Source organism: Tachysurus vachellii, chromosome 6, assembly GCF_030014155.1.
Source record: "Tachysurus vachellii isolate PV-2020 chromosome 6, HZAU_Pvac_v1, whole genome shotgun sequence".
Taxonomy (NCBI): Eukaryota; Metazoa; Chordata; class Actinopteri; order Siluriformes; family Bagridae; genus Tachysurus; species Tachysurus vachellii.
Window position 1 is genome coordinate 3,043,544 of NC_083465.1, and position 19,091 is coordinate 3,062,634.

The following is a 19,091-nucleotide window of genomic DNA, read 5'->3' on the forward strand; positions in this document are numbered from 1 at the left end:
AACTAACCAACTTCCCACATCTATTTAACTGATTTATTCGTCTTTAGCTGTTTCCTCCCATATTACAAAGAATTCAGCAAATTGAGCATCTAGTAGCCTGGAGCGGATGTGCTGACTTTGTAGAAAAATGGTAATAATAAAATAAAATTAAATTAAATTTAATTACATTTAAATTTAAATAAATAAATAAATATAAATAAAAAATTAATAATAATAATAATAATAATAATAATAATAATAATAATAATAATAATAATTAAAGGAAACAAAAAGAATATGACTGATTTTGGAAACTAGAAAAAAAAGAAGTTTTTGGTCAATATAGAATTCAAATAAAAATAAAAAGCCAACTTTAAAACTGTGCTACTGCAAATTCAAATAAAATCATAGCATTGGAAAAGAATTAAGTTCACAATTATTTGGAACGAGTTTAGTTTTAACCTAAAATTATACGGAAATTTTCTGTCTGCATACAGTAGCTTAGTATTTTGAGCGGTGTTGTGTCACAAAAATCCGCTTATCAACTGTAAGGATCATAAACGATACATTATCTTGTACAGTAAAGATACTGTACCTGTCAATTATTGACCACATATAGAAAGGTGAAGTGTTTGATGGAATTTATTACAGTAGATAAAAAGCAAACCTGATGCCCTCATAATGAGAAACAAAAACAATGATTAAATTAGAAAATTCGTCACAAAATGCAAACCTCTTAAATCATTTTAAAAAACAAACAAAGAGCAGATTATGACGAGGTGTAAAAGATAATGTCCTGTAAAATTATAGTAAAATTTTGGCAGCAGGTTTTCTGGATTGTTTACCTTCAATTTTAAAATCCATTTAAAACGCTAACACCAATTACGTACAATTACAATACAAAGTCGTAAAATTTAAGTTTGAATAAATATCTTCAATAAAGGATTCAAAAATGTTCATATGGCTTGTATTAATCAATTTAATTCTAATATATTTATTCATAAAAAATATTAAATTAAATTGAGTACCTCAGAGTAAAAAGGCTGAATGGATTGTCTGAATTCTGACCGAAATAAAATCCGCAGTTGAACAAATTTGTGTAGGAACATAAATGCATGTAAACAGGAGTCTTTATAGGGAGAGGTTAGTAAAATCTTTTATGTTAGTAAAATACTCATGTCCAAAACCCAGAATTCTTTATAAATTTTTGTCTGCACACACAATACCGGTGAGTGTGTGTGTGTGTGTGTGTGTGTGTGTGTGTGTGAGCGTGTGGAAACGCAGCAATATAAAACAGAGATTAGTGGGTGAATTTTAGAGTTGGGAATTTACCCAAAGAACAAAAAAAAAATTACAATTTGGGGCTAAATTTACAGCATTTGACAGATGCCCTTATGCAGGGGTACGAACATTTTATCTCGTTGTTTATACAACTGAAGGTTTATGGATCTTGCTCAGAGACCCAGCAGTGGCATCTTGGTGGACTTGTGATTTAAAACTCGTAACCACTACAGTAAATTTAGTAAATTGGACAAAGTTTCAAGTCCACTAAGTGAAAAAAAAAACACTGTTTTTATTATAAGGACAAACTGTGTCATGGATAAACATATTTAAGTTTAGACTGTTAAATCGAGATAGAGCATGTGAGTGTGTGTGTGTGAGAGAGAGAGAGAGAGAGAGAGAGAGAGAAAATGAGAGTGAGAGAATGAGAGTGAGAGTAACCTCACATCGTTTTAAAATGAGGACGTATTCAATCTAAACAACTTTTAGCACTAGAAAAGGAAAAAAAAAACTTCCTGGAAAAAATCTATAAGTTTATTCAAATTTTTGCATTTATTTTTGCTTGGTCAATGATTGATAACTCCCACACAAGGCAAAATAAAGTGAGCTTATCACACCTAACTTTTGGGAGCAGTAATAGTGGCCAGGGGATTTTGACAACTCAAATCATGTAGCAAAATGAGGAGCATCACTTTACAAGAATCGAACCCACAACCTCAGAGTTGCGGGGCAAATTTGAGAGCCACCGGTCACCATTTTAATGCCGTCTTGCTCTATTAATGGTGGAGAGAATAAATAAGAGAATAAATCCTGATAAGGTTTCAGTCACAGCAGCGTCTGACCAGTTGCACGGCCGAGGAAGAAAACTCTAAAATTATTTACTGGTGCCCCACAACATCACTATCACTTCTTTAGTGTTTTAGTGACTCACACTATTACGGTATTACCTGCTAATAAAAACACCAACGTTACTGTAATCATTTAACATTTTTGTTTGTAAGTTTTAAAAACTGACCAATTAAATATCAAAAATTACATAATATTAATAATAATAATAATAATAAAAATAATAATAAATGTAAAATGTCCCAATAACACTTAGTGTAAAACACATATAGCTGTTTATTGGTGTCTTGTAAGATGTGTATATTTTTATATACAGTAGAAGTCCCAAAGACCACACACGCGTCTCAAAGTCCATCGTTATCACTACACTTATCTTAAACATAAGCTCGCATACAGTGAGAGTGTGTTGTTTGGTGTCTAAGCTCAGAAACATCATCGCGCTAATTGCAGTCCAGGGTTCATTACAATCAGTGAACGGTTCGAGTGAAGAGGGAGTTAAAGTGGAATCGGTTCAAGCTGTTAAACTTGCACCGAATCATCAGTTGTCTCTTTAACGTTCCGGTGAATTAAAGCACTCTGTTCCAGTGAGAAATGGGTCGCTATACCGGGAAAAGTTGTCGTCTGGTTTTCATGCTGACGATGACCAGCATGTTTTTCTTGGCTGAGATCGTGGCCGGTTATGTCGGGAACTCCATAGCGCTGGTGTCGGACTCGTTTAACATGCTTTCCGACATCATCTCGCTCTCGGTGGGTTTGATTGCTGCGCGCGTTCGTCGCCGCTCCTCCTCTCCGCGCTGCACGTACGGACTGGTGCGCGTCGAGGTGCTGGGCGCACTGGCGAACGCCGTGTTCCTGGCCGCCGTGCGCTTCTGCGTGTCGGCCCAAGCACTTGAGCGGCTCGCACAGCCCGAGGCAATCGACAAACCCGCTCTAGTGCTTGTCGTCGGCAGCATCGGCCTCTGCATCAACGTGGTGGGATTGCTTGTGTTTCAGGACTGGAGATGCCTGCGCAAGAAAAGAGCGCGCACGACGCGCCGCGACAGCGAACCGAAGACCGACACGGACACAGAAGCAGGTGGATCCGAGCGAAAGCAATAACTTTCATGGTTTATAAGTATACATCTAACGATAACTACTGGTTTAATCCAATTTATTTAGTTCACAATCTAAACTGTTTCACTAGGAGTAATTAAAGGGCCAAATCCTCGGGCAGGGGATTTTCACAATTAAATTCTTGTGCTTAATTTTAGTTTTAGAAACTTTTCGTCAATAAGAAAAAAAGTCTGAACACAAGATAGAAGTTCAGAGACATAATATGCAGCAGTAAACACACAAAGTGGAACCACGTCCACTGAAACATGCAAGAAGAATTTGGCACATAAATCTAAAACTATATATAATCTGGACTTCAAAATCACGGATCCAGAGTTTTATAGATTGAAGATTCATGGATGTGAATTTTCAAAACAAATATAATATTTGTACAAAACAAATTAATTCCCCATAATGCTTTTTTTCCACTTTTTGAAACCTTTCAAATCATTTAATATAAATTCTATTTGCACTTTTTAGAAAATGGAAATACAGATGTTTATATACCGTAGCTAATTTTGTGAATGATTCTGATAGGAATAGGTATTAATGTAACATTAAATAAAGCTCGTATATTAATATAAATGAATGAATTAATTAAATACTAGTTTTTCTGTAGTTTTGGTGTCGCCTCTCACATCCTAGTTTGTCACCAATTTCTTTGATTTCACTTTTACAGTCTGGTCTTTCAGGAGACTCTGTTAGCAGTAGACTTATTTTGGTTAACAGAGACTCTTGCTTATGCCCCTGGTGAATAAAGTGTAACTGATTAATATGCTGTAAAAGTTGATTTGACTAATGTGTGAAACTGATGTTCTCTGTTCACAGGCTTCCAGCAGACAGAATTGGAAGAAGTGGATGAATTTGAGGATGAAGGCCACCACCTTAACATTAGAGGTACGTCTGGCCACGTGCACCAGAAAGTCTACGCCACAAACAGTTACTGTTTATCATAAAATACAACTTTTCCTTTTCGCTAAAAGTTCTAGTGGACCAGAAACTAGTCGATGGATCAGTCGAGAGTTTTAAGGGGCTTTGAGATCTGAATTCTTCTCCAACCTGATACATTAAATACATTTTCCCTCTGTTCCTCTCTCAGGTGTGCTACTCCACATGCTGAACGATGCTCTCGGATCAGTGGTGGTAGTGGTTACCTCAGCTCTGTTCTATGTCTGGCCCAAGGCACAGGATGCCCCATGTAACTGGCAGTGCTATGTGGATCCAAGCCTGACGCTGGTCATGGTGGCTGTCATTATGCCCTCTGCCATTCCCCTAGCTCGAGAAACAGCAACCATCCTGCTGCAGATCATCCCTCGCAACATGCCCTTCAAAAGAGTCTGTGAGTAACAGGAATTAATGATTATTGAGTAACAGGAATAATTATTATGCTGCCAATCTCTCTCTCTCTCTAAATTATAAAAAATAAATTATAAAATAAATAAATAAATAAAAAAAACAATAAAATGTCAAATGATGAGGTGTTAAAAAAAATGCATGTATTAGTTTTATTTTTGGAGTGGGCATCTGCTGATAAGTCATCTGTTTATAGCTAAGAAATTGACCCCTCGAACTGAAAAGCTGGGTTTGACGACCAATACCTGTTATTGTGGAAAGAAAAAAAAAAAACATTTCTTTTTTCTTCTTCTTCTTCTTGACCCACCCCCACAGTGCAAGAAGTGTGCAGCCTTCCGGGGGTCCTGAGCATCCACGATGCTCACATGTGGGAGTTGACGAAGGGACGATACGTGGCCTCGCTGCACGTACGAGTCTTCCCCGAGCTCCATAGTTCTCTCAGTGCAATCAAAATGCTCCATCAGGAGATCAGGAACGTTCTCCATAACTTCGGCATCCACAGCCTGACGGTTCAGTTGGAATTTGGCGACGGAAGCATGGAGAAGAGCTACTGTAGCACTCCGTGTTCATCCCCCTCCTGCCTAAAAGTGTCCTGTTGCCCTCCTGATGTTGCTGGACTTCCACTGTGTAAAGCAAACCAACTCCCTCACCACAGAGAATACAACACAGACATGTATGAAATAAGCAATGTACTCAAAATACAAGCGCCAAGACCATCAATACATTCCTACACAGGCACAAAGCTTTAACAGCCGTACGACTAAAATTTTTCTGTTTGACTTCGAGCATGACCCTAAGGCTTAATTTGGGTCAGAGTGAAATACCACAGTGTCATTGACAAAACAAATATTGCTGCTTTTGACCCAATGTATCCTAAACTGGGACTCTAGCCGAAAACACTAAATTCAATAGACTACAACAAATTCTCTTTGTTGGGAAATCATTTTATTTTTCTAAATACTTTTTGCATTTTGCACAATCAATGAAGTCTTAACATGTACAGAGGACCACAATTATATGTATATACACTTTGTTGATTTTTATTTTTTTTTTTTTTAATGGTTTGTTGTACATTAATCTTATAGCTGTGCTGTAAAGAAATATTTTTTTCCTGTGTACTGGAAATGGTTCTGATTGTTTTGTAAAGCACTTTCTTCCCTCGATAAATGTACTTTTTTCAGACAATTGTGTACAACTGTGTGGCAACAATTTGGGAGAAGAAATATTTCTGGACATAAAAGTTCAGGTGTCATTTACATTTACGGCATTTGGCAGACGCCGTTATCCACAGCAACGTACATAAGTGCTTAAATCTCCATCATTGGATACATTAATGCTAGTTCATTAGGTTACATACTTAAGATACCATGAGATTAAAACATTGTTCATATGTTTAAAACATGTCCACATGCTTTCAGCCATATAGTGTAAATTGTACTGTTGTTCACATCTTATCTTAAAAGGTTATTGCTGATGACTTTATTGTGACCGACGTCACTGACTGATGGCTCCAGACAAGAAATGTGTAAAGGAGCTGTTTACTTCTACTTGGCTGCAAAGAAATCTGACCTTATTTGTTTGCAAGCGTATGCTAACGTCATTGGTTCGATCCTGGACAAAGCATTTACTGAAGATTAACGAACACACGCATGAGCACTGCACCACGTCCAAGACATTCCTGTGTGAAAGAACATTCCATGTCTTTGCTTCATATCAGACTGATTATTTATTTATTTTTTTTTTAGTCCAGCAGGATCCCAGTCTGGATGTAGAAAGGGTTTTGCTAGCCAGAAGGTTTTCGTTCCCAGGAAACAAAATAAGAACACAAAATAAGAGCTGTTTCTGCATCAAATGAACTCCCATGTATGAACTGTAGAAAACAAGCTGACAAAGAATTTCTATAATTTAATTTTTCTTTGAAATCAAACGTGCTACAAAAAGTGCAAAGCAAAAAAGTGAACACAGAGCAAAAACCTGCAAAATGTACAAACAAGAACACAGGAATCCACAAAAATATAACAAGGGACAGATCCAGCAAGTCCAAAGGCAAACGTAAGTACAAGATTGCAGGATCTGGGTACTTCTGTAAGTGGCTGTTAGAGGTACGTACTTTAGAAGACAGGGATAAAATTCACAGCGTTGTGTAAATATAGTTGAAGGGAAATTACAACACAAATGCCTGAAGAAAGGCAGAATCGGAAATCGCTTCATTTCTTATTATGAGAACGCTGCAAATTTGTAAATGTTACATCAGTGACAAACCACAAACAACTAAAATCTAACACATACGCACACGACACAAAGTATTCAAAAAACAACATACTTTTTTAAAATACACAATTAAGTCAGAGAGAAGTGCATGAGACCACGTGAGGTCCCCACTGGGTCCATGTTAAATATGGAAAGAGGCTCGAGTTCAGTGTCATGAACACAGAAGGAAAACCAGGGATTTGGGGCTGGGGAGGGCGCGACGTTTGCTTTGCTGTAAAGACTCAGTGCACAGAGCTTCGCCGGAACACCTGAGGCACTTTAACAAAGCGCCGATGGTTACGAAAGTTCAGGATCTGCCATTCGTCCAACGAGAGCAAGCGGCCAGTGTTACGCAACCGGTAGTTTCTTTAGGAACAGAGAAGTCATGTACATTATACAGATACGATTACCATAACTCGGTGTAAAGGAAAAAAAAAATGAGCACGTTTCCATAAATCTGACTTAACAAATCAATCAACGTAAAATATGGATTTAATACGTGACCATAATTATGAAAGCTCCATTTCTCAATATTTATATTTAAACCACTCCTTGCCAGTGTTTTTGTTTTCACCCACACACATCAGCATGCTCTTTGCCTCCTACATCGTCAGCGTACCTGCGCGTGAGGTCGGACGGGTGCTGCCACTTTCTCCCATCGCCTGCTCTATCCTGATTGGCTACGGTGTTCATGAGATGAAAAAGCTCAGTCATTACACCTGTAAAGCAATCGGCAATCAGGGAAGACACGTCAGCAAGGGATAATCTGTAGAAGGAATCCTAATCGCTGATAAAATATATTGCCACAAATGTCCTTATCTCCGATTGCGCTACCATGAGCTGAATGGCGAAGTTTGTTTTAAGCAGTGAAACAATCCATATAAATTGTTTACCATCTTTCACGTTATCGGTTATGTGTCTCGTCACGGAGTCGACGTACACCTCCTTCTTTTTCTCCCAGTCCTCCTCTCTGTACAACACCACTGGTCTGCAAACCACACAAGATGGATCACAAACACTTCATAACGTACAGGCTGATATGGTTAACATCCAGTGACACACACACACACACACACCCACACACACACCAAAGTAATTTATGATTGTTATTAATCTTTAATTTGGTGGTTGTGCAATAGTGCACTCTACATTCAGGGTTTTAATAGTGTTTGTTATTAAAAAAAAAAAAAAGAAAAGAAAAAGGGAAAACTGTTAGTGCTAGGGTTAAAATGAACAGAATAAATACACATTTTTCTCTGAGGATAACTACTAAAAGATTTGCAGGCTGGTTACCAGACACTTGTAAAAGGGTGATATGAACTACACGATATGAACTAAACAAGCAGCCAAACAATTTGTTGACAACCAACCATCACACCCCTTTCTGCTTTTTAAACATCCCACACTTTAACTTTATAATAATCTCACCACTTCTCAGGCAAGTTTGAGTGTGGTTAAGATCAGGCCACTCTTTCGTGAGTACTTCAACACCAACCGTGACTTAATAGAGCTCAGTTTGCACTCAGGGACATTGTCATACTGAACCAGGTTTGGGCCTCTTAGCTCCATGGACAAAAACTGCTAAAAGCAACAGCGTACAAGTGGCAACAGTTTGGGGAAGAGCCACAAGCATGCATGCGATGGTCAGGTGTGCACATACTTTTAGCCTACATAGTGCAACATATCCTAATGTCACAGCTCAAGCCGGAGGTGAAAAAGCCAGTGCTTTATTTAAAAACCTGAGAGAAATAAAAAAAAAAAAAAAATCAAGAAACCTGAAGAAGAATAAAATAAACGCACAGTAAATCTCACATATAACACACACTACACATGCAGAAGGACCGGCAAGCAAGCACAAAAGCTTAAAGACGGCAGGAACACCTTCATATGTGAGCCTATGATCCATCGAAGGGAAGATCAAAACTGCTGCAGAGAAAAGTTGTCAACACAAATAGCTACTGTTTAAAAAAAAAAAAAAAAAAACTTTGATTCCCATGTATTTAGTACATAACTGTAAATTAAATCTAATTTAACTTACTTGAGCATTAAACACACAACTGACTTTATTGTCATCAATATCTGTCAGTCAGCAGTTACAAATGCAAAATATGGACACATGATCAATAAAAAACAAATATATGTAAATAACTGGAGTTGATCACTACCTATGAATCTCTAAACATTATTAATTATGAATTATTATCAGAATGTTAAAGTATGTTTAAAATAAAGGAATATAAAGCTCCTGCCAGGAGCGAATCAAAAGTAGAGTACCTTGGGACATCTCTGAAAGCATTTCTTCGCCCATCAGATGCTGGCTGTTGGTGTGCTGGTGCTTTGACTGCTTCTGGTTGCTGTTTATTGGGCAAAACCACCTTTGATTTCACCTAAGCAGGACAACTTGATTATAATCTTAAACATAACTTTTAACAAATCTATGGAATGTAGCATGTGGACTTTTTTTTTTGTCTCAAACCTGGACCTGAAGAGGCAGCGAGTCGTTGAAGCTGTCTTCGGAGTCCGTTTCCTCCCTGAACATCACTTGAATGTCAGAGGCAGCCTGCTGCTGATTGACCGAACGCACATCCTCCCTCACCCGGATAGCAGTGCGATTCTCCTGATCGCGGCACACTAACGACTTGTGGATCGCCGTAGTGCCTTCACGAGGTACGTTAGCCTCTTTACCCTCGTTAACAATCGAGAAGGGGATTGTGGTTGATGCTTCTGTATAATCAGCGGCCAAATTCACATACGCGCTTAAGGAAACGGCCGAGGAGTCTTTTACAGGCTGGCGAATTATTGCAGGTGAGGACCAGCTCGCTTTCTCCAAGTTTAGCTTAGGACTTAATGGAGTTCGCCTAACAAACTCCCTAGATTTGTCCAACGGGGTGGATGCGATTGGGATGGACACAGGTGGTGATCTGTCATTCGACAAATTTGAGATCGTCATTTTATACGATTTTGTAAAATTCAACTCCTCGTTTTTACTGATCTCGCTTTCTGTTGTGTCTTTTGTCTCCCCAGGTTCAGGCGTGAAAAATGATTTAGTAACATAACCTTCATCGCTTCCAGTTTGGTCGTCTCTGCCTAGCGAGCACTCCGCTTTCCCTTGTATTTGCCTGGAGCTACACCTCTTCTCAGCCTGACGCTGCTCCTCATAAGAAGACTGATAGCTCTGAATAAAATCCTCTAGTCCATCGGCGCGGACATCAGCAGTGTCAATCGGGCTCAGACACATGATCTCATCTACGTCACAATCAAACGCGATGACTTCCTTGTGTAAAATCACCGGGCTGCTTGAGTGAACATCAGAAAATGACACACTGCTCTGACCATCAGTTTTATCACTTCCATCGATCCAGGACAGGCCTAATGATTCCTGATCAGACAGAGTTTTCTCAACTCTTTTAATCCGATCTAGTGCTAAGGTGGAGGGTTGTGGGGTGACTAGCTTCACTTTTCGGAAGGTACCGAAGGACTCTAAAACGGAGGCTGAATCTGGAGAAGAGCGTTTGTCAAGGCAGGGTTTTTTCGGTGGGGTGTCGTACGTATCATCGAGGCATGAATCATCCAATCGTCTCTTGCGTCCAACAGACGCCCTGCTGTTACCGAACTCGACTGTCAAGGTCCAAGAAGGTTCGTCAGGACTCAATGACCGATTGCCCGAACATGAACCAAAGGCTTTGCAATAGACCATGCGAGAATAGATGGAGAGGGGCTTCAAGTGCTGAAAATACTTCTTATCTGAGCCTTTATAGGAAATGGCCTTGACGGGCTCCTTTCTGTCTGCCATCAGGGAAACTATACAGCGATAATTTTACACAGGAGTCGTGGCACCTTAAAAAAAGAAATAAAAAACAATCATTACATTTTCACACAGCGAAAAAGTAGCTACAGTCTACATTCCCTTTGCTTAATACAACATGTGGCACTATTAAGTTGTTCAAGCTACAGTACTATATTTGTTGATTGATTCGACAAAGTGAAAGAGTTTCATCCAAAAACAAGTAGCATAAAATAGCCAGACAATTATTGTACACGTTTAAATGATAATCTTAATATTTTAAACAAGGTTATGAATATTCAGGAAACAGATTTTCATATTTAAATGAGCAGGGTTCCCCCTCTTTTTCAGAGATCATTTTCCAGGACTTTTCCAGGACATTTCAAATTTAGGAAAAAAAGAGGTTTTCAGATGCCTTTTCTAAAGCTTGCTTCGTACCAAATCCAGTGTCAAGCTGTTTAAGTGGTACATGGTTTGCTTTGTCTTGTGGATCTAGTATTAGCAGTTGGAGAGGTGTCTTTAACTTTTCCAGTTCTTCCCTTTTGATATATCTTGATAGCAAGCCTCTCGTGGTTGACTGGAGCTCCTTTGCTAAAAAAGGAACCATTGGAGCGTCCGTCTGGAATGATGGAGCTTAGCTACAAAAAGAGGGTCTGCAGTAGCCTCCTTTACTGTGCAGTATGATGCTGATGATGGAACTTTACTTTTCGGGAAGTTTCCTATGGCTGTTGATGTACATCTGCACTGTGGGCCAAATTTCGATTGCTCTCTCTGCAACTGCCAAGTCTTCTACCCATCGACGAGCACAGAACTTCAAAGGAAGTACCACTGTCTGGGAACATTTGATTAAAAATGACTGACACATCAGAGCTGGAGTTGAATGAGTAGTGTGACCTGACCATTTTGATTACCCAACGAATCTCGGCTTCAAGCACAGCTTGGCTGGAAAAGAACTTTGACTTTGTGGGTCTGAGCATGTTGCCTCTTCATTTGTATTGGATACTTGAAAAGCTGTGCTTTCCTGATTGCCACTTTTAACATCTACAGTGGTTGCTTGTAGGTCTTTGCTAGATTGTCTGCAAGTTTCCTGTCCTCTGTTTTCAGAAGTCATTAAATGAAGTCATGTCATGTGAATGAAATTTCAACATTTATAAAATAAAAAGACGGCACATATTAATACCCTTTCCTTTCTCAGGCCAATGCCGTCATGCATGCTTTAGTTTGCTGTGCATTCCCCTTGCACATGATATTCAGATTAACAAGGTTAATATAACCTGCTTACCAAACATTCGAGCACTTAAACCATTCCTAGCACATGAAACCACCAACACAAGACAGCGTCATCCGTCACAGCGAGATTAAACAGCAAAACAAAAAACCCGTCAAAACTCAGCGTCCCTGAACAGAGCGCTTTCTGTTACTAACGTTAATTGTTTCGCCCAGTTGTAAACTGTTCTTTAAATGATCAAGAACATTTAAAAATAATCATTTTTATTATTATAAAAAACAAGATTTTTTTCAACAAGATTTTTTTCAGGACAATTTATGTTCTCTCATTTTCCATGTGTTTTCCAGGACTGGAACATTGGTCATTAATTTTCCAGGTTTTCCAGGACGCGTGGGAACCCTGAATGAGTCACTGGCTGCTAATAAGGCGACAACAAGAAAAACATCCTAGATAGAATAATGACCCAAGTGTCAAAACAAATGAAACCATCACAAATCACTAAATTAACATCTATTTTTTTAAACACCTGATTATTAGTTAAAAGGGTATCGTTTACTAAGAACTACATAAACTCCACTTAACAGTGTGATCGTTGTCACCAAAACATTAACCAGATCGATAGTTTAGCTGTTAGCTAGCAAGCTAACAAACATAGGCAGACAGTAAGGTTTAATGGTTTATATGTTCATTCTTCATATATATATGTATATGTGTGTGTAAATGTGCTTATAGGAATAAATTACAAAAATGTACGACTGTGCTAGTTAGCTAATCTGTGCTAGTTAGCGGTGTTAGCTAATATTTGCTAGCTAATCTGTGCTAGTTAGCAGTGCTAGCTAATCTGCGCTAGTTAGCTAATCTGTGCTAGTTAGCGGTGTTAGCTAATCTGCGCTAGTTAGCTAATCTGTGCTAGTTAGCGGTGTTAGCTAATCTGCGCTAGTTAGCTAATCTGTGCTAGTTAGCGGTGTTAGCTAATCTGTGCTAATTTTCTCTGCTAGTCTATACGTAGCTAGTTTAAAACACAAAATAAAAAAAACTTAATTTAATTAAGGATTAACTAAAGATGACTCAGGTTAATTAGACTCAGGTTAATTAGCTGCGAGGTAAAAACTTACCTGAAACTAAGGACACTATCGAGTTTAGCACATTTTCTACCGTTACAGAAGAAACTGCAACACACTGATTTGAAAATCAGACGCGCTCCTATTTATAGTTTTCCGCACGGCGTGGCTTGCGATTGGCTGATTTGTGTAGCGCGTGCTCTCCGTCCACGTGCACAAATCTAGTGGATAGAGATACATCATACAGTCTGTGGCCACTTTATTAGGTACACTTCGTACGTCCGTCAGCCCTAACATCACAGATGTTACATCACAGCGCACTAGTGCACCTATGTGGTTACTGCTAAACACTTTATTCTTCACCTTCACACATAGGGTTCAGGCCAGGCATAGGTTAATAGGTTATAGGTTGTGTGTGCTTTAGAACACCCCATTCCTGTCCTGCCTTCATCTGGAGAAAGCTTGCCTCCATATATATTTTAGGGCAGCTGTGCAGATTTGTGCTAATTCAGCCACAACAGCATTACTGAGGTCATTGTGAGAGGAGGTCCGGCATGCAGACGCGGTTCCACTCCCTCCTAAAGCTATTTAGATGGGTTCAGGGTCTGTGCTCACTATAGGAGACTCAAGTCCTTCAAGGTGAATAAGCCCATGTTTAGATGTCTAGATATGATATAGATATATATATATATATAGATATATATATATATAGAAATAGATATAGAAATAGATATAGAAATAGATATATAGATAGATATAGATAGATATAGATAGATATAGATAGATATAGATAGATATATATATATAGTGTATCTGCAAGAATTTAGGAGGCAGGAGGAGAAAACAAAAGAATCCAAGTCATTCAATTCTATCAACATGTTCATACACTCACTGTAAAGTTATGGTCTTTAATACAAAAAATGTTTTATGCAGTCAAAAATCTGAGCACTGAAATGAGAAAAGGTCAATCTAAACAATGGTATTTTAACACTGAGTTCAGCTGCAGTAAAAATAGTAATCATAATAAACCCAGTGGGGGCAGAAACATGTAAAACCAAGTAAGTGAAAGATTATGAAGTAGCAGGAAAGTTACGCACAGCAGGTATACGTTCCTTATGTAACGATCTGATCGTGAACATGACCTCACTGATAAATTTGGGTGGAAAAACAAAATAAAAAATACAACTAAAACACACAAAACACATCATTTAGTCATTAAACTTAGTTCCCTGAAATTAAAACTGTGTGCTTTGAAAAGATTCTTTGCAGGGAGTACAAAAATACATTTTCCAATAGAAAATATAAGTAAAAGATTGTCTTCGGTATAAACTCTCTCCGTGTATTTTGGACTATCCGAGACGCTGGAGCTCGGCCGGAGCTGTGAAATAAAAGCACCCTGTCATATAAGCAGTGTCAACATGTCTGATCACACGTTTCTTGAACGTGTTCTGTCCTACAGATTACCAGACCTGGGTCACAAACGCCACGTTCTATCATCAACGCACAGATACCTTTAAATGTTAACAACCCAAGTGATGTTAATCTCTCTAAATGAGAGAACATTACAGTGTTAAACTGCATAGCCCAATTCGCAAAGCTTAAATGAACCGCTCAAAAAAATTATACATATCAAAATTACACGCATTTTTATACGTGCATTTCATACACACAAACAGACAAATAAAATGCCAGAAATCAAAATTACAATACGGACTGTAACAGAAAGCATCGTAATACAAAGGCAGACTAAAGCCAAATACCGCTCACAGGAATACTAATATATTATATACATATATATATATATATATATATATATATATATATATATATATATATATATATATATATATATATATATATATATATATATATATATATATATAAAAACAATTATTGCTTTGGTCTGTGCAGTTCTTGTATTCTGATGAAGACGCATCATTCTGTCCATCAATCAGTGTCACGGTCGTCCTCTTTCCCTTTTTCACCTTTCCGTCCATCCTTTCTGTCTTGCTCTCTCAAAAGCCGAACCCATCCTCTGCGTCGGCTTTGTCCCAATTGCTGGGCGACAGGCACTCGTCAGCGTTGTAGTCCTGAGGGTTTAGCCCAGTGTCCAGGACCTGGGGGTTAGCACGACACTCAGCGAGTCTGCGGGTCACAAACACGGAGACGACAATTAACAAGTGAATCAATTTAACATTACATTTTATTGCTGGCCTGAAAATTAAGAGCAGAATAAAAAAAAAAAACTACAATAACAAAAAAATAAATAAAAACATGCTGAGATGCATAATAAACAAACTAAAGCGTTCTTTTAGCTTCATAAGCTCTTAAAAATGGGGTTATCAGGGGATATCAATTCCAGGCCTGGAGGTTATTTAGAGTTTTGTGTTTCAGTGTTCATAAAAATCCTACAGCAACGACAGAACTTATCAATTACTATTTTGAAATTTTAAATAATATTTACAGATAAAGCAAGAAAAAAGAAACACACTGCTGGAACTGACATTGTGACTTGTGACAAATGTCTAATGGGGTCAGGAAATATGATCTGATCTCAAATAGGCTCTTATAAGACTCTCACTTTGTAAATCACTGGATTTTATTCAGTCTGGCAACAGTGACACAGTCAGATGGCACTTTACATTCTGTACGAGTACCATATCAAAACACACAGACACACACACATAATATATATATTATATAAAGCGGAGGATGAACAGCATGGGGGAAAAAAAATGCACTAAGGACATACAAGTCTATTTGTAGTAAGTCAGACTGGATTTGTTGGAGTTCTCATCCATTCCAGGACCTCACTAGATATTCTAGTGAATTGTGTGGAAATTGCTCAGATTTACTCGGTGTTACCCAAACATGAATTTATGAACGTCGCTATAAAACTTTGTCATGTTAAAATACCCGAGTGTAAACTCATGATGACTTCTTTAACTCATTCCAACTGATAAAGGCTCTCGGGTGAGCGTTAACTCATCTTAAAGATCGTATGTTAATTCACCTCGACTTACTACTATTAGACAACAAAGTGAATGAATGAATGAAAATTACAGACTTAAATAAACACTGTGGCTAAGAGCAGGCAAAGAACCCTGCCACTTTAAAATAGATATATACTACTTAAATTTATGTATTTTTTTTAAACAACAAATCATTATTAAATCTTCTTGGATCTGAACAGGGTTCTTAGCAGGGAATTATGAGAGAGTCAAGATGAGAGAGTTCTACACATGAGCTACGATGAAGACGATCACTGCACAGCACTGCTTGGTTTAATGGTTGTAGATGTGAATGGAGTCAAATGGACCACGGAGGATGCGACGGGTCTGCTAACGACACGTCCGCTTAATAAAGCTCGTTTTTACCTGAACACGACTCAAAACTATCCAAACTGTGGCTGAAGGAAAACACACAATCACAAAAAAACGTTAATCAGCTTCACTTTATGACTGAAACGTTTTCTGCTCAGCCTGTAGATGGCGCTGGACATCTTTTACTCAGACTTTCAGCCTCCACACACATGTTGATGTTTTAATTGATAAAAAACCATGAATGGTTGTCAATATAATAGTGTGAAATATAAGAGGAATAAAACACAGTGTGTATTAACTTACTCAAGTGCTTCGGCATACACATTAATGCAATCAATGCCCAATTTCCCTGTAATTACCCTGCGCACTCTCATTATTCATCAGATAAAGGGAAAAAAAACCTTGATTTTAATTAAGAAGCCTTCAAATTTACTGAAAAACTTTTGCAGAATGAAGCTGAAATAAAGTCCTACAGCTTTATAAACACAACTCGACAACAATTTCTGAGGAAACGTGACAAATTATCCAGAATTTGTACAAGACTGGACTACTTTTAACATTATTTACATCATGCAAAAGCATCGGTTGCTGTGCATTAGGGACAGTTTAAATGTTCTTTAAAACTCAAATCAGTATTTCCTAGTTTCTAAACAAGCAGCGAATTCTCAGCACACTTTCTAAAAGGCCATGACAGAGCGGGACACGTTAAATATTCACCTCGGAGCCGGAGATTAAAATTAAAAAAACGTGTCAGACGTCCGACAGCGAACCGTCCGACAGCGAACCGTCCGACAGTCTAAAGGTGAGTCTGTCTCTGTATGAACCCGTTATACACCTGCTCTCATGCTCTTTGTGCATAAAGTGGCACGGGGCAGAGAAACAGTTCAGTGGCAGATTGACCTGCTTCATTTAAACTAAATCTTATTTAAAAATACCCTCAGAAACGAATAAATCTATTTTACACAAACATCGTTTACAATAGTCGGCAGATGACTTTATCCTGAGCGTCATAAAGGTTAACGTTAATTAACAAAAGATAAAATAATTTCGATTTCTGTTCATTTTCCCCATTGTGTATGGGATAATGGTCCAAAACAAACAAACAAACAAACAAAAAAGTGGTGGGCACAAACCTTTAGAAAAGCTATTGCGCAACTTATCTGTTATAAAAGACCTACCTGAGCTGGTGAGTGCAGATACACTACAGAGAGACGCTACACACTCACATTAGCTCTAACTGGAATGAAACTGAGCTTGTAATCATACTGATTTAATTAGCTTTGGGTGTGACTAATTAAATATGTAGGATTTGTCCAGTTGAGGCACTCGGTAAGAAAAATGAACGTGTAATGAACAAAGAAGTGTTCAGAGCTTTAGGACTCTAAGCTGTGGGCTTTAATAAAAAGAAATTTGGCTTACAGTTCCCAGATAAAACCAAGTCAGGAAATCTTAACGTTTGCTCTACATCGGAGAGACACGTACGAAAGAAAAACTTTAGAATGTCAATCATGATTTGTTAGATAAACCTCAGTCCTAATCTGAATAACTCACGGGGTAATTGATTTCATGCATGAAATAAAGAGGAGCAGTGAGCTGGGTGTGGTGCCGCTGCAAGAAAAGAAAAAAAAAACCACCACCACTAACATCATAACCTCTCAGGCTATTTTTAGAGCTGCGTGTGAAGGAAATGAAACTGATTCTGCACGAACAGAATCTGGTTTATACTGCATAACGTGTGGTGTGACTGCAAGGAAAAAGGCTGAAACTGGGCTGAGTTGGGTTCAGCTGTTCTTTATTAATGAACTAGAAAACAGAGACTAAAATAAAACTCCACTCACCTTGAGAAGGCTTCATCCAGACCATCATCGAGCTCCTGCGTGAGGAAAGAAAAAGGCCCGAAACTGATGAACGCAGTCATGAGGAATATACAACATGAGATGGAACACTAAATCGACTAAATGTTGATCGGCTTGGCGCTTTAACCTGCAGCCTTTATTCCAGATCTCACTTATGTAGACTGGTGCAGTTCCCTGAGCTCCTAATCTAATCAGAATGACTTCTGCCTGCTGGGACCAACACATTTAATCTGCATAAATTGTCCTGTCTAGACATTCAAACAGCAAGCAAATACAGTCAGAGGGATCGCCATGAGGTTATAAGATCAGCTAATCGGGAAGGATGGAGAACCTTGCGGTGTTTTGGTAACACGGCATCACGTTCGTCTTAATAAATTCAACAGAGAGATGATAAGAGAGGTCGGCGAGGCAGGGACTACAAATGGATAAAAATCGTGGCGTGTCGTTCTTTAATAATTGTACCGATAGAATTGATAATTTGTTGGATGATTAATGGAATAAAAGACTTGAGAAGCGATCGGTTGTATGAGCTTAGACAGGTGGATGGAGACACATGTGGATGGATTTTAAACCATACAGCTTGTATTATGCCTTTAGAACATCAAGCTTTAAAAAATAAATAAATAAATAAACAAACAAGATTGATCAGTCATCCATGCCTCGGGGGTTTCCTCCGGGTACTCCGGTTTCCTCCCCCGGTCCAAAGACATACATGGTAGGTTGATTGGCATCTCTGGAAAAATTGTCCGTAGTGTGTGAGAGCGTGAGTGAATGAGAGCGTGTGTGTGCCCTGCGATGGGTTGGCACTCCGTCCAAGGTGTATCCTGCCTTGATGCCCGATGACGCCTGAGATAGTTCGGATAAGCGGTAGAAAATGAGTGAGAGTGAGTGAGATCCTTCATCCATCAAAATCCTGTGAAAGACTGAATTTGTGATAAACTGCTGGACTTAACCGTCAGGCCAGAATGTTCGATATGTTACATCCTGAGCAACTCTCTCGCATTAAGTGAACAGAAACTTTGTTTTTTTCCTTTTTCT

The 19,091-nt window shown here is 38.5% G+C and overlaps 3 protein-coding genes across 3 annotated transcripts in view; 1 reads left to right on the forward strand and 2 right to left on the reverse strand.

The window, feature by feature from the left end:
• The first annotated feature begins 2,508 nt into the window (after window positions 1–2,508).
• Window positions 2,509–5,736, forward strand: LOC132846938 (calcium/manganese antiporter SLC30A10-like). The gene is made up of 4 exons (XM_060871758.1): window positions 2,509–3,181; window positions 4,027–4,095; window positions 4,298–4,537; window positions 4,867–5,736. Exons 1-4 carry the CDS (start codon window positions 2,698–2,700, stop codon window positions 5,298–5,300), a joined length of 1,227 nt encoding a protein of 408 aa, XP_060727741.1. The 5' UTR covers window positions 2,509–2,697; the 3' UTR covers window positions 5,301–5,736.
• A 792-nt stretch (window positions 5,737–6,528) lies between these two features.
• Window positions 6,529–13,016, reverse strand: LOC132846937 (S100P-binding protein-like). Its single transcript, XM_060871757.1, has 6 exons — window positions 12,929–13,016; window positions 9,278–10,638; window positions 9,076–9,188; window positions 7,695–7,789; window positions 7,421–7,520; window positions 6,529–7,167 (listed from the first exon to the last, which is right to left on the reverse strand). Exons 2-6 carry the CDS (start codon window positions 10,592–10,594, stop codon window positions 7,044–7,046), a joined length of 1,749 nt encoding a protein of 582 aa, XP_060727740.1. The 5' UTR covers window positions 10,595–10,638; window positions 12,929–13,016; the 3' UTR covers window positions 6,529–7,043.
• A 752-nt stretch (window positions 13,017–13,768) lies between these two features.
• The window catches only part of ldlrap1b (low density lipoprotein receptor adaptor protein 1b), a 24,283-nt gene continuing 18,960 nt past the window's right edge, over window positions 13,769–19,091 (reverse strand). The window contains exons 8-9 of the mRNA XM_060871760.1: window positions 18,036–18,070; window positions 13,769–15,019 (exon numbers count right to left, since the gene is read on the reverse strand). Of these exons, the coding sequence (XP_060727743.1) occupies window positions 14,890–15,019; window positions 18,036–18,070 (165 nt within the window). The 3' untranslated portion in view covers window positions 13,769–14,889. The remainder of the gene's footprint in view (window positions 15,020–18,035; window positions 18,071–19,091) is intronic.

Coding starts and splice junctions, on each gene's coding strand:
- LOC132846938 (XM_060871758.1), top strand. CDS start 2,698: ATGGGTCGCTATACCGGGAAAAGTTGTCGTCTGGTTTTCATGCTGACG. Junction 3,182..4,026: donor CGACACGGACACAGAAGCAG/GTGGATCCGAGC, acceptor CTCTGTTCACAG/GCTTCCAGCAGACAGAATTG. Junction 4,096..4,297: donor CCACCACCTTAACATTAGAG/GTACGTCTGGCC, acceptor TTCCTCTCTCAG/GTGTGCTACTCCACATGCTG.
- LOC132846937 (XM_060871757.1), bottom strand. CDS start 10,594: ATGGCAGACAGAAAGGAGCCCGTCAAGGCCATTTCCTATAAAGGCTCA. Junction 9,189..9,277: donor CGCTGCCTCTTCAGGTCCAG/GTTTGAGACAAA, acceptor TGTCCTGCTTAG/GTGAAATCAAAGGTGGTTTT. Junction 7,790..9,075: donor GCTTTCAGAGATGTCCCAAG/GTACTCTACTTT, acceptor TGTGGTTTGCAG/ACCAGTGGTGTTGTACAGAG.